This window comes from Tursiops truncatus, chromosome 3, assembly GCF_011762595.2.
Source record: "Tursiops truncatus isolate mTurTru1 chromosome 3, mTurTru1.mat.Y, whole genome shotgun sequence".
NCBI lineage: Eukaryota > Metazoa > Chordata > Mammalia > Artiodactyla > Delphinidae > Tursiops > Tursiops truncatus.
Genome location: NC_047036.1, coordinates 151039565 through 151057163, shown reverse-complemented (window position 1 = coordinate 151057163; position 17599 = coordinate 151039565). Strand labels below are relative to the sequence as shown.

The 17599-nt window shown below is 46.3% G+C and overlaps 2 protein-coding genes across 7 annotated transcripts in view; one reads left to right on the top strand and one right to left on the bottom strand.

The window, feature by feature from the left end:
* Positions 1 to 1836: 1836 nt before the first annotated feature.
* On the top strand, positions 1837 to 16051 carry KIAA1191 (KIAA1191 ortholog). Of its 3 annotated transcripts, XM_033853587.2 has the most exons (9): positions 1837 to 2034; positions 3115 to 3227; positions 3470 to 3556; positions 6272 to 6450; positions 9578 to 9698; positions 11853 to 11977; positions 14043 to 14149; positions 14342 to 14484; positions 14592 to 16051. In XM_033853587.2, exons 3-9 carry the CDS (start codon positions 3529 to 3531, stop codon positions 14798 to 14800), a joined length of 912 nt encoding a protein of 303 aa, XP_033709478.1. In that variant the 5' UTR covers positions 1837 to 2034; positions 3115 to 3227; positions 3470 to 3528; the 3' UTR covers positions 14801 to 16051. The 3 variants fall into 3 exon arrangements, with proteins under 3 accessions (XP_033709478.1, XP_073658918.1, XP_033709479.1); XM_033853588.2 differs by lacking the exon at positions 3470 to 3556 and having other exon boundaries at positions 1838 to 2034; XM_073802817.1 differs by lacking the exons at positions 3115 to 3227; positions 3470 to 3556.
* An 88-nt stretch (positions 16052 to 16139) lies between these two features.
* SIMC1 (SUMO interacting motifs containing 1) overlaps positions 16140 to 17599 on the bottom strand; it is a 97519-nt gene continuing 96059 nt past the window's right edge. For 3 of the 4 annotated variants that reach the window (XM_019942731.3, XM_019942734.3, XM_073802816.1), the window contains one exon: positions 16140 to 16977. In XM_019942731.3, the coding sequence (XP_019798290.2) occupies positions 16715 to 16977 (263 nt within the window). In that variant the 3' untranslated portion in view covers positions 16140 to 16714. The remainder of the gene's footprint in view (positions 16978 to 17599) is intronic. The other variant, XM_073802814.1, reaches the window with a different exon arrangement.

Sequence of the window (17599 nt, the reverse complement as noted above, 5' to 3'; positions counted from 1 at the left end):
AAAGTAGTTTACTTACAAAGAAGGGTTCGAAGGAAGTCCAGGCTTTAGAAGAATAAGCTCCCTAAATAAAAAATACAACACCCATTTAAAGGGGAAAACCCTGTAAGCTTGCAAAGGCTAAAAGTTTATAGCTAGTCTGCTCTTTGGGGAAAACAGCAATTTTCTCAAACGGCTACTATCTGCCAACATCATGTCACAGCTCCAGACATCAGTATCACAAGAGTCAGGGATAAAGTTGTCTTAGTTAGAGTCAGTAACTTCCAGGAAAGCCTTCAGTTTTCATTAATTTGTGGATAAGACTGAAACAAGGTGATCCTGTCCTGCAATTTATATAAAGGTGCAAAGTGCTCTTTCCTCCCCTTCTGACTAAGATGTGATGTGTATGCCTTCCTTGTGATGGAGGAGGGCAAGGTGTCAGCTTTGTCCCCACAGAGGGCAAAAATTATGGCATATTTTAAAAGTTGCAAATTTACAAAGTAACGCTTTTTTTTTTTGAGAGTCTATTTTAATTAATTAATTAATTAATTTTGGGCTGCGTTGGGTCTTCGTTGCTGCGTGCGGGCTTTCTCTAGTTACGGCAAGCAGGGGCTACTCTTTGTTGTGGTGTGCCGGCTTCTCTTGTTGTGGCTCACGGGCTCTAGAGAGCAGGCTCAGTAGTTGTGGCACACGGACTTATTTGCTCTGCAGCATGTGGGATCTTCCTGGACCAGGGCTTGAACCCGTGTCCCCTGCATTGGCAGGCAGATTCTTAACCACTGTGCCACCAGGGAAGCCCTGAAGTAACAATTTTTTTTTTTTTTTTTTTTTTTTTTTTTTTTTGCGGTACGCAGGCCTCTCACTGTCTTGGCCTTTCCTGTTGCGGAGCACAGGCTCCGGACGCGCAGGCTCAGCGGCCATGGCTCACGGGCCTAGCCGCTCTGCGGCATGCGGGATCTTCCCGGAACAGGGCACGAACCCGTGTCCCCTGCATCGGCAGGCAGACTCTCAACCACTGCACCACCAGGGAAGCCCATGAAATAACACTTTTAACACGAGAAAAAAATCACACTGCAATGTAATTGTGCTATTTATAAGCTAATCACAGAATTTAGAAAAGACTCTAATTACTGGTATATTCAAGTTTAAAGGTGCATGAAGAAAGCCCCTCAGTCCCGCCAGTAGGCCTGGCCAATGGTCAAATGCTGAAATCTAAAAGTCCCAGCCCCAAGCCCCTATAGCCCTCTTGAAATGAGCCTTGATGGCAAGCTTTGGACATGTGGATAGATTGTTTTTCAACTTCGTTTACTTCCTCAACTTTATTGCTTTGTCATATTTGTAAACTCTTTAAGGAAAAAAGAAGCCTTCAGGGTATGACAGTTGAGCTGGCACCTCTCCAAGTGTCACTTTCCTTAGTGTAAAAGGGAAATAATGTTACGACCACCTTACCTAGCAGAGGCTGGCGCTATTTGCTTCCCCTTTTGGTTCTGCTACTAGTATGAACCCTGCCTAACCCAGCTGTTCCTGGAAGAGGGTCCCTGCTCACTTCATCTCTTCTTAGTCAAAGTGCCTTCGCATCTCTTCAACTTCCCCTCCGTGAAACGGGTTTGAGGGTGTCACTTTACTATGCCACCTCCATCTGCCCTCAGCCTGTCACAGACCCAGGCATAAAATGCTAGTCAAGGGTAGCTTTTCGTCTGGGAGCTGGCAGTTTCCACACACGGAGCTCTGGCCCTACCAACCTGCAGTGCAGCTAAGATCCTGGGACTTTCCCGACCATGGACTACAACTCCCAGCATGCATCGAGCCCCCCCCCCGCCAAATCTCGCGTGAAATGACTCGGCCTCTGGAGACTTTATCGGGAAGGCTGTGGGCCGGCAGCCTGTGGTCCCTCCCTGTTTGCTGTCTGGGGCCTTCTGTGTCGCCACGGGCACAGCGCCACTCACACCATGGCTTGGGTCCCGAATGCGCCACAGCCTCTCGAGAGACGTGGGTCTTCGGAGCCTCTTTAGTGCCGGAGCTCGGGCCGCAGGCGGCTCCGCGGCGGCGGAAAAACAGGTAACCAGATGAGCCGGACCGGACCCTCCTTGGGGCTCGGTCCTCCACCGGTAAGGAGGGGCGTGCCCCCGTCCCCTCCACCGAGGCCCTGGCCCGGGCCCTCGTGGTGCTTCTCTCCTCTCCCCTTACTCAGGCTCAGATCTTTGCCGGACCGCTCCGTGCATCTCTCGCCCCGCCTTCTGGGGTCCCCCTGTGGGGTATCTCTGTGATAATGACCCCGCAGCCCCGGCACCGGGCTTCGCCTCTACTTTACCAGGCCGGCCTTGTCCTGGACCCCCCCATTTCTCGCCCTTATCTCCTACTACTTGCCTTGCCCCGGGGAACTTTCGGCTTGTGCCAGGCCCTGGCCCTAATCGCCTTAATCTTTCTTATCCTCGCCGGGTGGAAGAGGCGGTTCAGTCAGCCCAGGCGTTTCACATCCTGGTGGCATTGTCCTGTATCTTATGAAGGAGAAGTCAGAGCTCTGCGGGGAGGGGGGAGGGGATGGGCACTGGGAAGTGGAAGGGGAGGTGTCGGGTCGGAATGCTGCCTGGACCCCGAGGATGGCCGACTTTGGTTTCAGCGATACTCTTTAATGAGGAACTAACGATTTTGCCTTCTGAGCTTCATCAGGATAGAGGGAGGAGTGCAGCAAGCTGAAAAGCGAGTAACTTGGCTTTCTCGGAGCTTTGTTTGAACTCCCCTGTAAAATGGAGATGAAACTACCTGCCTTACAGATGGGCCACTTGGCTGTAACCTTGGACAAATCACTTCTGCTTTTTAGTTTCCTTTTCTTTAAATTGGGGGTAAACAATGCCTGCTTTGCAAGGGTTGCTGCAAGGGTTAAAACGCAAGATAAGTGTTGTATAAAACCCTTATGAGTATCAGTCAGTACTAGCAGCAAGGAATGAATTTACCCACTGTGGTTCCCTAGTCCCTTGCTGTGGGTCAGGTTATTTGGACCCTGAGCCCTAACTTATTTAAAAACGAAACGAGTATAGTATCTCTCGCAAGGTTGTTACAGGAGATACATGAAAGTACAGGAAGGTGTTTGGCAGACTCTGAAGGGCTGTGCCAATGCTGGTTGTTTGTTGTTCTCAGAACCTCTGGAATGGATGGACTCTTCCCGAGCAGCTTTGCTAACTTGCAGCAGCTGAGCAGCGTTCCTCATTAATATCTGTCTGTCAGCATAATCGTCACATCATTTCACTCTGGTAAGGTGACCTTTTCACTGTGTATGGTGTCTGTCATATCACAGGTGTTAAGATCAGTGACAGGTACAGTGAGATCTTTGATTTTATCCTTTTTTTTTTCTCCCTCGCATGTTTGTCCCTCTTTTGTGTGTGTTTCAACCTTGTAACCAAGCCATAAAACTCTATGTGCTTGTCAGAAGAACAGCATTGGAGCTATTCTTTGGTGTTCACTGTAAGAAAATGCCCTTTGTTGTTTTTATTAGGTGGCAGGGACTCAGCTCTGAATTCTGTATAGAAAAAGCACCTGGATCCCAGTCTTTCAATGGCTTCGAGACAACCAGAAGTGCCTGGTAAACTTAATTCTTTTTGGTAAAGTTATGTTTTGCCCTTAACATTTTGAGCTAGACAGAAACTACTTTTTCTGAACCACATATTAATAGTAACTCTGTGCCACCAGGAGAGTATTTAGACTTAATAGATTGGCATCATTTAAATATTATCTTATTAACCACCCAGCCAGGGTGTGAACCCAAAAATCTAACTTGAAAGAGAACAGTTATTTCACTTAAGGGTATGACAGATTTGTCACTTTCCTATGTATCAAATAAAAATTTAGAATAAGCTGCGTAGTTCTTAAACCAAAGTGATTAAACTCACCCCCTTTTTTTGTGAGGAGGAGATAGGAGGGTGGGAGGAATGAAAGTTTGGGCAAAAAGGCACCAGCCTGATTTCAAGACACATTGAACTTAGTCATGAAAATGCTCACTGCAACATTTAGTGAGTCCTGGGTCTGTACAGGGTTATAATTTCTGGGTTAGTGAAGTCATTGATTCCTCCTTGGACTGTTTTAGTGGCAAGGGCTAGTGATTTTTAAAATCTGAATCACTCAATTTTTGATTCTCAGTAAAGTATTGATGATAGTGCCTGTCTCTCAGGTTTGCTGTGAAGATCAAACATAAAATACATGAAAATGTGAGTTAAAGATGAATATACATTTACTACCCAGAAAATTTTTTGGTCTCTATTTGTGGGAATTTATCTCCTAGTAAATATTAGCTGACTTTATTATTATTATTCTTAGGAAGGCTATTGGGATGGCTCTTGGGATGAGTCTTTAAGATGTTTCTGAAATTGCTCCCAAATTAAGTGGAGTCATAGGAGTCTCCCGATAAGGATCCATCTCTAGTCTCTAACTTCATCAACTTGTGTTTTAGTTTGTCTTTCATTGTCGTTGTGATGACTGTGAACTCCCTGTAAGCATCCTGGCCGCAGGGTTGCATGCATTAGGTTAATGCTTATAGTGTGGGGAGCATGGAGTGTTGCGTGGGGGTGTGAGAGCTGGCTGAGATCTGTGTTCCAGCCCCCACCTCACATTTGCTAGTGGGGTGTTGCTTAAGATCTATGCCTCAGTTTCCTGAGCTGGAAAAGGGGAAGAATATCTGCTTAATGAGGATTAGGAAAGATGAGGGATGTAAGTTCCTGGCAAGGAAGGGTACTTGGTAATTATGATTTGCTTGTGTGTTTGTTTTAATTGAGATAATTCACATACCATACAATTCAGCCATTTAAATGAACAGTATAGTGATTTTTAGTATATTCACAAGGTTGTGCAACCATCACCACTGTCTGATTCCAGAACATCTTCCTCACCCACAAAAGAAAACCTTGTCCCTTTAGTAGTCACTCCTGTGGCTCCTCCCTCCCCCCAGGTCCTGGCAACTACTAATCCTCTTTCTGTTTCTATGGATTTGTTAGTAATTGTTATTAATCATAAGAATAATGGTAACTGCTTGGCCCTCTTGTTGTTTACATGGAATGTCTTTGCTGGTTTTGGACTTATTGCCGAACAGGTTGATGTCTTGGAGAGTGTGATTGTGTAATTAGAGCAACAGGATAATGTCACACTGAAGGCAGGATCTGGACGTTAGTTCTGCTCTGAAAGGATCAGCAAACAAACAAAATGAACTTTGCTCCCTGACCTGGCAGAGCTGAGTGTGCCCTTGAGGTGGGGAGCCTGCGTCACTGGGGCATTCCGCCAGTCCGTTCCGGTGGACAGGAATGGCAGGATCAGCTGGCAGTGCTTTGTGAGAACCGTTGTCAGTAGTTTCTGTGATGAAAATTGGCTGTGCCATTTAAGTCATATAGAACATTCGAAACTGTTCTAGATGCTGCTGGACAGCATATTATTTGACATATTTCTTGTCATGGTGCTCTTGTTATCTTAGGTGAGGTAGTAAAGACAGAGGATTTGCCACCTCTGGGCCTTCTTTTCCTCATGTATAAACTGGGAACAAGATTTCATGGTGTTTTTTTTTTTTTTTTTGGCCATGAGGCTTGTGGGATTTTAGTCCCCCCAACCAGGGATTGAACCCTGGCCCTCAGCAGTGAAAGCGTGGAGTCCTAACCACTAGACTGCCAGGGAATTCCCAAGACTGCATATCCTCAGTTTTGCCTGAATTGAGAGTCTTGGGATTGCCACGGGCTTCTGTGGCCTAAAGAATACAAGCTTTGAGGGCTTCCCTGGTGGCGCAGTGGTTGAGAGTCCGCCTGCTGATGCAGGGGTCACGGGTTCGTGCCCCGGTCCGGGAAGATCCCACATGCCGCGGAGTGGCTGGGCCCGTGAGCCATGGCCGCTGAGCCTGCGCGTCCGGAGCCTGTGCTCCGCCACGGGAGAGGCCACAACAGTGAGAGGCCCGCGCAACCCCCCCAAAAAAAAAAAAAAAAAAGAATACAAGCTTTGAAATCAGATTGCTTTGGGTTTTGATTCCTTACTGCACTTTGAAGTTATGTGACCTTGCTCAGGTAAATTGAAATTGAATTTTGGTTTCCTAATCCATAAAAATGGATTAGGGGTGCTGTGTGGGTTAAGTGGAGAATCCAGTGTCAGGCAGAGAGGAAGGAATTTGTAGTTACCTTACCTTGACTGGATTAGCTCTTCCAGAATGAGCTTTTCTTCCTCTGTCCCAGAATAAGAGTGTTTCAGAGCTTTCCTGCCTACAGATTAATTTAAAGCTACTGGTATGTTCAGCTGATGAGCCCATCCTGACAGGTGTGTCTGTTCTTAGCTCTTGAGCCTAGTGGGCCTCTAGGCAAGATGTCCCTGCCCATCGGGATGTACCGCCGGGCATTCAGCTATGATGATGCCCTCGAGGACCCTACGCCCATGACTCCTCCTCCATCGGACATGGGCAGCATCCCCTGGAAGCCAGTGATTCCAGAGCGCAAGTATCAGCACCTCGCCAAGGTATCTGACCCCGCTGACTGCCGTTGGCAGGCCCAACCCCTTCGTTCTCCTTCCTCTGCTCCAGAAGCCGTCAGCAGCTCCTGACACCCATAGAATTGGGCAGCCACCAATCCCTATATATGTTATGTTTTCTGTAGAGTTGGTAGGCCTTTTTCCTTTTTAATTCAAAACTAGAATGGCTGTGTCTTCTACCTGAAATACAACCTCCCCATCCCCTCTCCTCCCCGTCCTCCCCACCCTCGTTTCCACAGTATTAAATCCAAGCTCCTTAGTCTTAGTCTGGCTCTGCATGGTCCAGGTCCTGTCAGCGCTCCCTCCCCTCCGAATCCACCCCCCACCCCCTGTGATCCAGCCATGCAAGTTACCTAAGATTTCTTGTACTTAATAGGGTATTTGATGCCTCTAAGTCTTTGCTTCTCGCTGCTCCGATTGCCTGGAATGTTCACAGTCCCCATCCTATCCTCGTACTTCATCTGCCTGACAGATGGCATCCTTTAAGTCTTAGCTCAACCATCTCTTCTGTGATTTTCCTCCATCCTCCCAGTAAGACTATCACCCCTCCTTTTGAGGTCTCCAGTGTACTGTGGACCCCTGTTACAATCCCTGTGTTACTTCATTGCCCTCCATTAGCTTCCTGGAGGCAGGGGCCCTGTCTGATTCATACTCCATCTACAGTATCTAGCAGAGGACTTGGCATAAAGTGATTGCAAAAAAGATGCTCATTGAGTGATTAAAAATTGGCTCTTTCCTGAACATATGCTGTGCTTTTCCTCATGCTGTCCCTCCTGCCTCAGATGCCCTTCCCCACTGCCATCCTATGTGAGAGCTGCCTCCTTTGTAAGGCCCTCCTGACATGCACACACATGCACACACATACCTCGTTACACACTGATCTGCTCTCACAGCCCTTTTGTGCAGTTGGGCTTCATGGGTTCTGACATGCTTGTTGCAGGCTTGTTTCTGAAGCCTGTGCTTCCCGACTGCAGGGACTGTGTCTCTCTCGCCTCTGACTTTCCAACCACCAAGAATGCCAGAAAGGTGGTCCTGTTGCCTGAATAAGCTAGGCCCACCCAGTTCAGATGAATCCTTTTAAGCTGCAGCTATCGTTTCACTGCACTTTGAGCTGTGTGACAGCTAGGTCCTGACAGCAAGTACCAGTAAGCAGCTGTCTAAGCAGACCTGGGTGTGAGCCACCTAACAGTCTGTGCACCAGCTGTGAGCTTGGGCTTCACCCCTGAGCCACAGTGTCTCTGTGTGAGAGATGAAAATACTTTGTCATGGAGGTGCCGTGGGGATTAAATAAAAGAGGACTGGAGGGACTTCCCTGGTGGCACAGTGGTTAAGAATCTGCCTGCCATTGCAGTAGACACGGGTTCAAGCCCTGGTCTGGGAAGATCCCACATGCCATGGAGCAACTAAGCCCGTGCGCCACAACTACGGAGCCTGCGCTCTAGAGCCCGAGAGCCACAACTACTGAGCCCACGCACCTAGAGCCCGTGCTCCGCAACAAGAGAAGCCACTGCAGTGGGAAGCCCGTGCACTGCAACGAAGAGTAGCCCCCGCTCGCCGCAGCTAGAGAAAACCCGTGTGCAGCAACGAAGACCCAACGCAGCCAAAAATAAATAAATAAAATAGATAAATTTATAAAAAAAAAAAAGAGGATTGAAAGGCCTGGCACATATTAGGTGTGGAGCTGATGTTGTGACTCCTGGCTTCGGGCTTAGCTTCCCTTGGCAGAGCTGTATGTGATCCTTCCTTTCTAAAGAGTGTAGTGTCCCTCCCTTCCCCGCCCCTACCCCCCCCACACACATACCATTAAGCTCTCAGAACAGGGCGCTCCTTGCTATGAAAGTGCCCCCTACAGCTCTGGGGGAAGTTCCCTATATCAGTTTTCTGCTGAAATCTGACCCAGTCAGTTGTTGAGGTAGAAACATTTTGTGTAAAAAGTATTGGCAGTACTAGGGGGAAAGGGCCCCAGCAGCAGGCCTGTGATGCCAAAACAGCAGACTCAAGGGACCGGAGCAGAAAAGAAGCAAGGCTCCTGATAGCTCTTGGGAGGGCAGCCCACCACCCTCTTCATTTATGAAGGCTGCTGCTTGCTTCTCTAGGCAAAGAATGGGCTTCCAGTTTTCTGCTGTGTCCCAGCTGGAACAGCTGACAGTTTGGAACAACTGGCCTTTCTAAGGAGAGCTCAACTTGACTCATTACATGCATTCTTTTGTTTGTCCTAACCATCCATGCCCTAGGCATCCATGTCCCAATCGTCAGCCGTCTTCCAAGTGAGAAAGCAGAGGTTCAAGTTTTGCTCGAGTAAGGTCACAGCTGAAGAGTTTAAATCCTGTTTTGTAACAGGGATACAACATTTCAATACTTCCTTCTACTCCCCTCCTTTCTGACCATCTTTCTTCTCAATTCCTTTGGAGAAGTAGAGAACAAAGAGTAAAACCCAGTCCTCTGCTTCCAGTTAGTCCTGAGCACAGTGTCAGGCGTTTAGATTAAGGAAGGCAGCGTGCTCCAGCCCTCTCATGTTAAAGCTGAGGAGCTACGTAGACTTTCTGGTTTGTTTTAAAAGACCGTTATTGAACCCTTAGAGCAGTGGTCCTCGAAGTGTGGTCTCAGGGACCAACAGCATCAGCATCACTTGGTAATTTGTTAGAAACAAAATTCTTGAGCCCTACCTACTGAATCAGCTCTGAGTTGGGGCCCAGCAAGCAGTCTGTTTAACAAGCCCTCCAGGGGATTCTGGTGCTTGGCAAAATTTGAGAACCACTTAGCGAATGCAGTGATTAATTAAGCAAAAGCAAGCATGGTGCTTGGTACACGGTCAATGCTTAGTAATAGTTGTTTCTTCTGTATCCTTAGGGGCATATTGTGTTTTGGACAGACATAATCTGGAAAGATAACAGAGCTCAGAGCTTCAAATTCTGGCTCTCCCACTTTTATAAATTCAGGCTATTCGTATAATGTCATATCGTTTGTCACTATGGATAATACATATCTAATTGGGTGTGGACAACCAAGCCCCCCTTCACATATTTTCTCCTGTATCTGATTACTCCCAGAGGAGTAAGTTGAGGCGTGTGACTCCCTTGTCTGGCTCAGGTGCCTCCTTGCCCCTCTTGAACAGGTGGAGGAAGGAGAGGCCAGCGTCTCATCCTGTGCCCTGCCATCGGCCATTGATGGTGCGGACAAGGTCCCCGTGGTGAAGGCTAAAGCTACCCATGTCATCATGAGTTCTCTGATCACAAGTAAGCATTCTGCGCTCTCAGAACTGGGGGAGGGGAAGAGTTTAGGCTTCCTACAACTAGCTGGGGGAGTTCTGCAGACACACTTGCCTTAACCTGTCCTAACCCAGCCCGGCAGAGGTCAGTCTGGCTGCTGAGTCATCATCAGTGTTGAAGCTACATTTAGGTGGAAGACTTGCCCAACGTTAAGCATCTCAGTTGATTTAGGTGCACTCCTGCTGCTTCGTTGCTACAGCCTTATTTACCCATATCCATCAGCGTGACCTTGGGCAAGTTACTTAACTACTGAGGCTGTTTCCTCCTCTGTGAGATGGGGAATCTGGCCGGCAGGTGGAGGGGAGGATTAGATGGCACCAGTGCTCAGTGGCCGGGAGCGGCTGCTGATACTGTTTCAAGCTCTGCTGGAGAAGGAGACACACTGAGACATCTCCCACCACCCCTGCGCTTATTTTTTTTAATTAAATGGCTCAAAGTTGTTCCTCCTCTTGGATCTTGAGACAAGATTGGTGCCTCAAGTGTCTTTGGTCTTAAGAATGTGTGATTTGTGGTCCTGATAAGACTGGAAACAAGAGAGCTTGAATTTTTAAAAAAAATCTTACAAGTTAACTAAACTTGTTGGTTCCAGAGGGCCCTTCTAGTTGCTTCTAGTGGGAAGTTAACAATTATTAGATATACAGCTCTGCTTGTCAGCAGCAGCCTCTGCCAGGGGCAGGGCATGTAGAGGTTCTCTTTAGTTGGCTCAGTTTTGATGTCGGAAGCCCTTGTTTATCTGCTCTGGAGGGCATCAGTTAGTCTTGGGCAATTCCTGAAGAACTCACCCAGGAACCAAAAGTCCAAACTCTTACTTGGACTTTTTCTTATTCACACATAAATGCACTGTTTGAATCAGCAACTATTGCTTGTGTTTTGCAAGCTTGAGAAGGTGTCCTGGCAGTGTTAGGAAGCTTAGTCATTGTTCTTTTAGAACAGTGTAACTTCTTTATAGAAAATAGAGTTTACTAACAGTATAGAACATTATAGCGCCCCAGTATATATTACTGTCACTCAGATACTTATTTGGCTTAGTCATTTCCACATATATGCCTATTTTTATATAATTGCAAATCTAATAGACAAACCATTCTATCAATATTTTTTCAATTAATATTACGATGAACTTTTCATGTTGCTGTAGTCATAAAATTAAAAAAAAAGCTGCATTTAAAATTCTGGCATTTTAAATATCAGGTATCGTATTCATTAAATCCTTTCCTGCTTTTAAAATTTTCAAGTGACTACATGGCAAGACTGGAAAACACCTTTATACATTTTGTGTGTGTGTGTGTGTGTGTGTGTGTGTGTGTGTGTGTGTGTGTGTATGTTTCCTTTGCTTCTATTTCTGTTGGAAATAAACTAGTCCCTTAGAAGGGGAATGACTAAGTCATAAAGGACATCTGGCATCTGGACTTTTGGTCCTCAGCTGCCACATTCTTGTACATGGGGGTGTATTACATAGTGTGTGTACAGATTAAGCAAAAATTCCACTGTCAGTCATTCCCAGGTATAACTGACATTGATGACAAGATAATCGGGTCAGACTGCCCTGATAGTGAGTTGAGTCTGCCTGCTGTGCCAGGCACTGTGGTGGGCAGTTTCACACACAGGAAACATTGGATCAGTAGACCTTGGTTAGTTCAAGGCACATTCTCTCTGGTTTGGATCCAGTTGCTACTTTGGTGCCATCTGTCCTAAACGTGGCCCATTTCTCTTTGGTGAAGATCGTAAAGAGGGTGGTGAGTATCTCTGAGGAAACTCTATATTTGGAGAACTTGCACTGTTTCTGAATGTCAGCTGCCTTCTCCATGTTGCATTTCTGAATACAAAGAAAATGTCCTAGGGTATAAATGAGAGGAAGGTAAGGAGTGTTTCCCGGGAGGTTATCAGGCTGTCCCTTTAGGAGTAACCTGCTCTTTAGCTTGCTGTAAGGGAAGGCTTCTTTCTGCCTAGGCTTCATGTGAGGTTCAGAATTCCTGCCACGATGCCTGTCTGGCCATCCTTCTCGGATGGCCAGTGTGTATGCTCTTGCTCCCGGGGAGAACAGTGGATATCTGTGTTCATCTCCCCCAGTTTGTGATGGGAGAGGGGGATGGGCATGACTGTTATCTCCTCTGTTCCCAGAACAGACCCAGGAGAGCATTCAGCGTTTTGAGCAACAGGCAGGGCTGAGAGATGCTGGCTACACACCCCACAAGGGCCTCACCACCGAGGAGACCAAGTACCTTCGAGTGGCAGAAGCACTCCACGTAAGCTTGTTTCTTAGGAACTTTTAAAAAACAAAACCCTCGGGCTTCCCGGGTGGCGCAGTGGTTGAGAGTCCGCCTGCGGATACAGGGGACACGGGTTCGTGCCCCGGTCCGGGAAGATCCCACGTGCTGCGGAGCGGCTGGGCCCGTGAGCCATGGCCGCTGAGCCTGCACATCCGGAGCCTGTGCTCCACAACGGGAGAGGCCATAACAGTGAGAGGCCCACGTACCGCAAAAAAAAACAAAAACAAAAAACCAAAACCCTCATCATTCACAGCTTGAGGTGTGGCTGTGGTTTTGAAGTTACCAGCTCAGCTAGTTGGGGGTGTGGAGAGTGGTGGAAAGAGGCTTGAGCGAGGAATTTAGAGCAGGTTTAGTCCCCCTTGTGGTCGCACTTTCTAGCTGAAAGCTCCCAGGCTCTTGGCCTCGTAGTTTCTGCTTATCCATCTATAAAACTTACTGTTTCCCTTACTTCTAGTTCGGAGGGTCAGATGAGATTCTGAGCTTACACAGGTGATATGTGTGAGCACGTTATGAACAACAAAGCCAACGTGGGTCACTATGTACCAGGGTGATTGACTCTGAGGGCGAGAAATGGGAGTCAGGCAACCTCAACAGAGGTGACACTGGCTAGAAAGGAATGTTATGCTCTATGTTTAGTTTTTTAAAAATTAAAATAAATATAGAATTGGGATGTTTTTGCTTTCATTTTAAAAATTGGAACAAATGGAGAATTTTCAGTAAGGTTAATAATGACCAAATAATTGTATGAATAAAATAAAATAGTTTCAAATGATTTTCTTTCAGGGAATATCACTTTATACTTAATAGTGCTTTTAAGATTTATCAAGCACTCATATTCACTTCATCTTCTTACTAATCCTCTGACATAGATACATCCATGTTTTATAAATGAAGAAACTGAGGTCCAGGGTTATGTATTTATTAACCAGTCATAGTACCTGCAATCAAGTCTCCTGATGCCCTATTTCCTGTTGGTTTTTCTCCATATTCCAGAGTTGCCTGAGAATCTGGCTCCCGAGGGACTCACAAGGAGGATCATGATATACAATACATGGAGGAGGAATAGTTGGGGGTTAGTGGCCTGTGGGCAGGGATACAAGACGTTGTGGATGGCTGCATTTTGTAATGAGCATCCCGGATGATGTTTGCACACTAAACTTAAAACCACTGCTGTGGCGGGTCAGGGTTGGTTTGGTGTCCAGCTTAAGCTCTCAGACAAGACAGATCCTTCTGGAGAGGGGCACTGTCAGCCTTTGACACTGAGAACTTTCCAGGGTAGGTGTCAGTCTGAATTCCATTTGCACAGTTCACCCCATATAATGGTGGAACTGAATCTGGCCCACCTTCTGCATCTTGGCCATAGGAGTAGAACATGAGGATGGCTGAAATGCCAGCTCATGTAACTTGATATGTTGAGTGTTGAGAAAATTCATCACGGTCATTTGTTTGAAGTATAGCCTGGGCTGAGCATTGGTGTACTAGACACGGAGCACGGAGACCGTATGGAAGCCTTGACCTAGGAGCAGTGAGAAGTAGGCTTGTCTCCCCTGCTAGACTGCTGGTCTGTCTGTTAGATGTCTGTTTACAACGCTGAGGGCAGCTGGAGTGACTGGTTATGGGAAGGAAGGGCTGCACAGAGGGAGCATTTAGCTGGAGGGGTTAGTGGCCAAGTCTTGGCGCTGAGAGGCTGGGGATGGCGGGGTGTGCGCGGTAGTGGCAAAGAGGGCAGTTGAGGAAGGCCCGCCACTGGGGTTCTGGCTCGTCCACTTATTGGTTGGTCAATGTGGACAGTCGAAAGCTCTGGTGTGGAATTAGTACAGAGATGTTCAGGATATGCTATAGGATGAATACATTTTTTTAAAAGATGGAACTCTAGTATGGCAGAATCAAAGGAATATCTTCCTATAATCCAAAACTATTTCACCTCTTAATGTTTCCTTTTGCCTGAAGTTAGTGTGAACCAGGTTGTTTATACCCAAACTTAGCTGTTTTGTATTTGCTGTGATTTTTAAAAAGCCTCTCTTCTTACCCATCTGAGCAGAAACTAAAGCTCCAGAGCGGAGAGATAACAAGAGAGGAGAAGCAGCCGGCCTCCACCCAGTCCACCCCAAGCAGCAGCCCCCACTCGTCCCCTAAGCAGAAGCCCAGGTGAGCCCTTCCTGCGACCCCCACCCCCCAGCAGCCATGGGCTAAAGCAAAGCCAGTGCCACGTCCAACACTGGAAGGTCAGCCTGTGGCTTCCGAGTCAGGAGGGGGAGCTGACAGTCCCTAGTCCTGGCGTGGGACGCTTCTAGAGGTGTAGGAAGAGGATGTGTTACCATTTTATTCTTTCTCTTCCAGAGGCTGGTTCACTTCTGGTTCTTCCACAGCCTTACCTGGCCCCAATCTTAGCACCATGGATTCTGGAAGCGGGGAAAAAGACAGAAGCTCGGCAGATAAATGGAGCGTCTTTGGACCAAGATCCCTCCAGAAGTCTGATTCGGGTAAGGCTGCCCCTTCATGAAAGAGAGCAGTGGCGGGCATTTTACCATGTATGTTGGTAGCTGCTTACTAATTTTGAAATCGTTTGCTCTGTGGTTTACTTCTGTAGGAGGTTTTGCCATCCAGGCCTACAAAGGAGCCCAGAAGCCTTCTCCAATGGAACTGATTCGCACACAAGCCACCCGAATGGCCGAGGATCCAGCAGTGTTCAAGCCACCCAAAATGGACATCCCAGTGATAGAAGGGAAGAAACAGCTGCCGCGGGCCCACAATCTAAAACCGCGAGACTTGAATGTTCTCACACCCACTGGCTTCTAGAGCTCTTTCTGTTCCAGGGACTCTGGATAGAGGTGGCTTGAGCCCAGCTCCCCTTTACCTTGGCTCTGACATAGGAAAAGTTTTGTTTTCTCTTTTTAAAAAACTCTCAAACTGAGGCTAGAGCTGGAGACATAATTGGCTTTTGAGAAACATTAGTGCAAAGCTTGTCCTTGTGTGGAAGAAGCCATTTTGTACTGCTTTAATTTAAAGTTAGACTAAATCTCAGCAGTGATGTATGGGGACCTCATTACCTATTTTTGTATCGTTTACCCTACACAAGAACTTTGATCATTACTTAATAGGTAAATAATATTTGTGTTGTTCCAAAACCAAGGCTTCTTGATTCCTTTACCACTGTCCATGTGCGCATGGACAAATCATGGCATAGAGGCGTTCACTGACTAGTTTAGATGACTTTGGCCCTCCTGGCTGTGCTGGCACTGTGTGCTCCAGCCTTGTCAGTTATGGGGACCCAGGATCTGTTTGAGATCTGGGTATAGTTAAGAGCCAGCCTTGGTAGGGATCCCCTCTGTTTTCTGCTGAAACCAGAACCTCCTTGCCTTTTGGTAGACCTCATGGATCACTTTGTCCTGCAGCCAGTTCTTACGTAGTACCTCTTGGGCCAGTGCTGTTGGAGGGATGCTTCTCTCTTGTGTGTCACAGAACAAACACTAGCCTTACATATCCTTTGTTGCACTTTAAAGTGAGATTAATTTAACTCCCATTTGGTTGAAAACTTCCGAAGGGAGAAAATCCAGTCTACTGGTTTGGTATAGATAAATGGATGTTAAACTTTCTTCAAGGAGGTGGCAACTGCAGTTCGAGTATAGTCTTGCAGTTCATACGAAACTAGTGTCACCCTATTTTGAGTTTCTTGTTCAGGCCAGGGCCTGAAAAATTCTTTTCTGGGAGGTGGAAGAATTAAAAAATTTTCTGTATGCAATCATTTTCCCCCCAAAAGAGCCTCATACCTTTCTAAACACATACCTCACTGAGGAAAGGGATGAGGGGATCCACCTTTTCATTTCTCCTCACTGTGTACATGTTCAATCATTGTCTTGAACACTGTTTCAAATTCCTGCTGTCTTTTGCTTTGGACAGTATGGTGTCTACACAAGGAGCTGAGCTGACCTTCCCACAGAGATGCCCTGGAGTCTAAAATGATCAGAACAGTTAATTTATTTGTGTTTTCTGTTATGCTTGTATCTCTTAACTTGTTTTGACAATAAAAATCCTTACTACTTTCTCAAATGTGGATGGAACTTTTTTTGGTTCTGTTAAGAGTAGTTATTCCATTCTGCCTGCTTGCAGTCATGAAACCGAAGCATGATAAACTTGGTATTTTGAAAAACCATTGCTTTTTTATTGTATGCTTTTAACATCAGATTTTTTGTAACACACTCAATCCTTTTGTTTTTACCCCTTTCATTGCATTAGATCTTGACAGACTGGCCACAAAGTCAAGTTCATAGGCAATATCACAGGTCCAATATAGGATGTTTGTTTTCCATTAGGGAGAAACAAATATGTCTTTCTCTTTCGAAACAGGTTGTCAGTACCTTGAATGACATAACATTGATGTCTAGAATTTGTTCAGCACACGGATTCTTTTTTCACATCTTGAAATGTTAAACATACAGTGCATATAGTATTACCTGTTTCAAAAAAAGTATAGATAAATAATTTATTAAAAAATATATACACCTTATATATTTAAGCCATATCTGAGAACAGGCTAGGATAGGATTATAAAAAAAAAGATATTTACTAAACAGAAAGTTATTATAGCCTACAGATAAATAAGATAGGTTTGGTCCTATAAGATTTTAAACTACTTTTTATACTTTTAGAACTTCCAAGTAATTTGAGATGGAGTTCAGGAGGTATTCTTGGCGTTCAGTGCTTAGAAGGACCTCAGGGTCTGCTCCAGGCCTGTGGAGAGGCGTCTGCGTCAGGGTTCAGGTCTGCGGCATAGAAAAGCAGGAGCTTCAACAGGTGCACCTTGTCTTGGAGCTGCGGAACGAGCGGCTCCCCCAGCATCTGGACCAGGCGGCTGCGGAAGGCCTCGATCTGTTTCTCCACGTCCACCACTGTGATGTCATCTCCTTGCTGGGGCTTGGGCTTAATCCTTTTGATTATTAAGTCTTTTCGATCGATCACTGAACTCCGTAAGTGCTCTGCAAGAGGGAAAAGTTAAGCGGAACTGTTCTGAACTGCTTTTTATTCCTTTATGACTTGGGAAGATGAAGTCCAATTTTGTTAGGTAGGGTCTAGGCAAAGACTTGATGAGTTACTAGGATACAAGTCAAAAGGCATGTGAGTACCTGTGGTACCTCCATTTCCAGTCCTTTATTCTTGGTCCTCTTTGGACCTCAAGTTTTACATATTAAAAAATGTATTTCAAAGTCATTTTAATTTTTTTCAGAGTAGTACATGCTTTGTTTAAGAAAATCAAATTCTACTCAAAGGCTTTTGTCCCCTGTGACCATTCTGCTCCAGTAGCAGAGTGAAATAGAGCACATTTCCCTGCTTAAAACCCTCCAGATACTTGCCTTTGCTTTCAGAGGCCAAACTCCACATTGTTCTGTGGCCCAGCCTGCCTGCCAGTCTCCTCTAGTCCTGCTCTCCTTCTTACTACCCGGATCTTACCTCCAGTTCTTGAAACAAGCTCTTCCTGCATCATGGCATTTGCACTTGTTCTCTCTATCTGGACTGCTTTTCCCCTAGACCTTTGCATGCTTACCTCCTTCTCATCCTTTGGGACTCAGCTAAGAGGCCCTCCCTGACTAGAGTGAGCTG